The 891-nt window shown below is 29.3% G+C and overlaps 1 protein-coding gene across 1 annotated transcript; it reads left to right on the top strand.

Moving 5' to 3' along the window:
• Positions 1–283: 283 nt before the first annotated feature.
• On the top strand, positions 284–439 carry K441DRAFT_563770 (uncharacterized protein; the record flags this gene model as incomplete). The annotated part of the gene is made up of 1 exon (XM_067643620.1): positions 284–439. A coding segment is annotated over one exon (156 nt), but the record flags the coding sequence as incomplete, so codon positions are not given.
• Positions 440–891: the final 452 nt, after the last annotated feature.

Genomic DNA, 891 nt, shown 5'->3' with positions numbered 1-891 from the left:
GGTGCTGTAATTATACACTCTAGAAGGCGACTATAATTCTAATATAATTATAGTAGATATACTATAACTATGATGCAGTAGGGGTCGCCTAAAAGGATTATAAAATTGCTAATACCTTATTAATTTTAAAGAGTAATTTATTGCCGCTATTAAGAATAAAGTTAAATTATTAATAGCCTTTATAACAGCTAAGGAGAAGGTTAACTTAAAGCTCGCAAAATAGCTCTAAAAAGAAGGTTATATTATAACCCTTAGAGCTCCTTTCTAAGCATCTAATAAGTAGAAGATTAATAGTCTTATTATAAGAGGAGTCTTTAAATTTAAGAAGTATAACCCTATTAAGTTTAATAAAGTTTGCATCTTTAAGTTAAGAATGGTTAATAAGATTAAAGGCAAAGCTACTAATACCCTATTTAAGAAATTAAGGCTTATTATCTAAAGTTATAATAATAATAGTAAGGAGGTGATTCTTATATAATCTTCTACGATTTAATAAGCTAGTTAGTAAGTTATTATTACGCTAGCTTCCTCCTTAATAAAGAATAAAATAGTGGTTTATTTATAAAATATTACTTAGGTATTACGGACGCTTTAAGTACTATATTACGACTACTTGGGGAAGAGTTAGAAGAAGCTAGTTAGTTAATTTAAGCACGGTCTAGGATGGAACCGGTAAAACCATATGACGAGGAATGGTAACCGAGGTCATATAATATACTACGTATTAAATAAGAGGAACGAGAGGAACTTATATATAAGACGTATATTACGTACAAAAAGGATTTTATAGGAGTACGGTTGTGTATTTAAGGACCCTTAGTCCCTACCTAGATAGTTCCTTTCTTATAGTAATTCTTAGAATATAATTAGAGTTAATCTATTAGGCAACCA

The sequence above is a fragment of the Cenococcum geophilum genome (genome assembly GCF_001692895.1).
Source record: "Cenococcum geophilum 1.58 unplaced genomic scaffold K441scaffold_24, whole genome shotgun sequence".
Classification (NCBI taxonomy): Eukaryota; Fungi; Ascomycota; class Dothideomycetes; order Gloniales; family Gloniaceae; genus Cenococcum; species Cenococcum geophilum.
The sequence above is the reverse complement of the archived record's forward strand: the minus strand, read 5'-3'. Positions and strand labels throughout refer to the sequence as shown.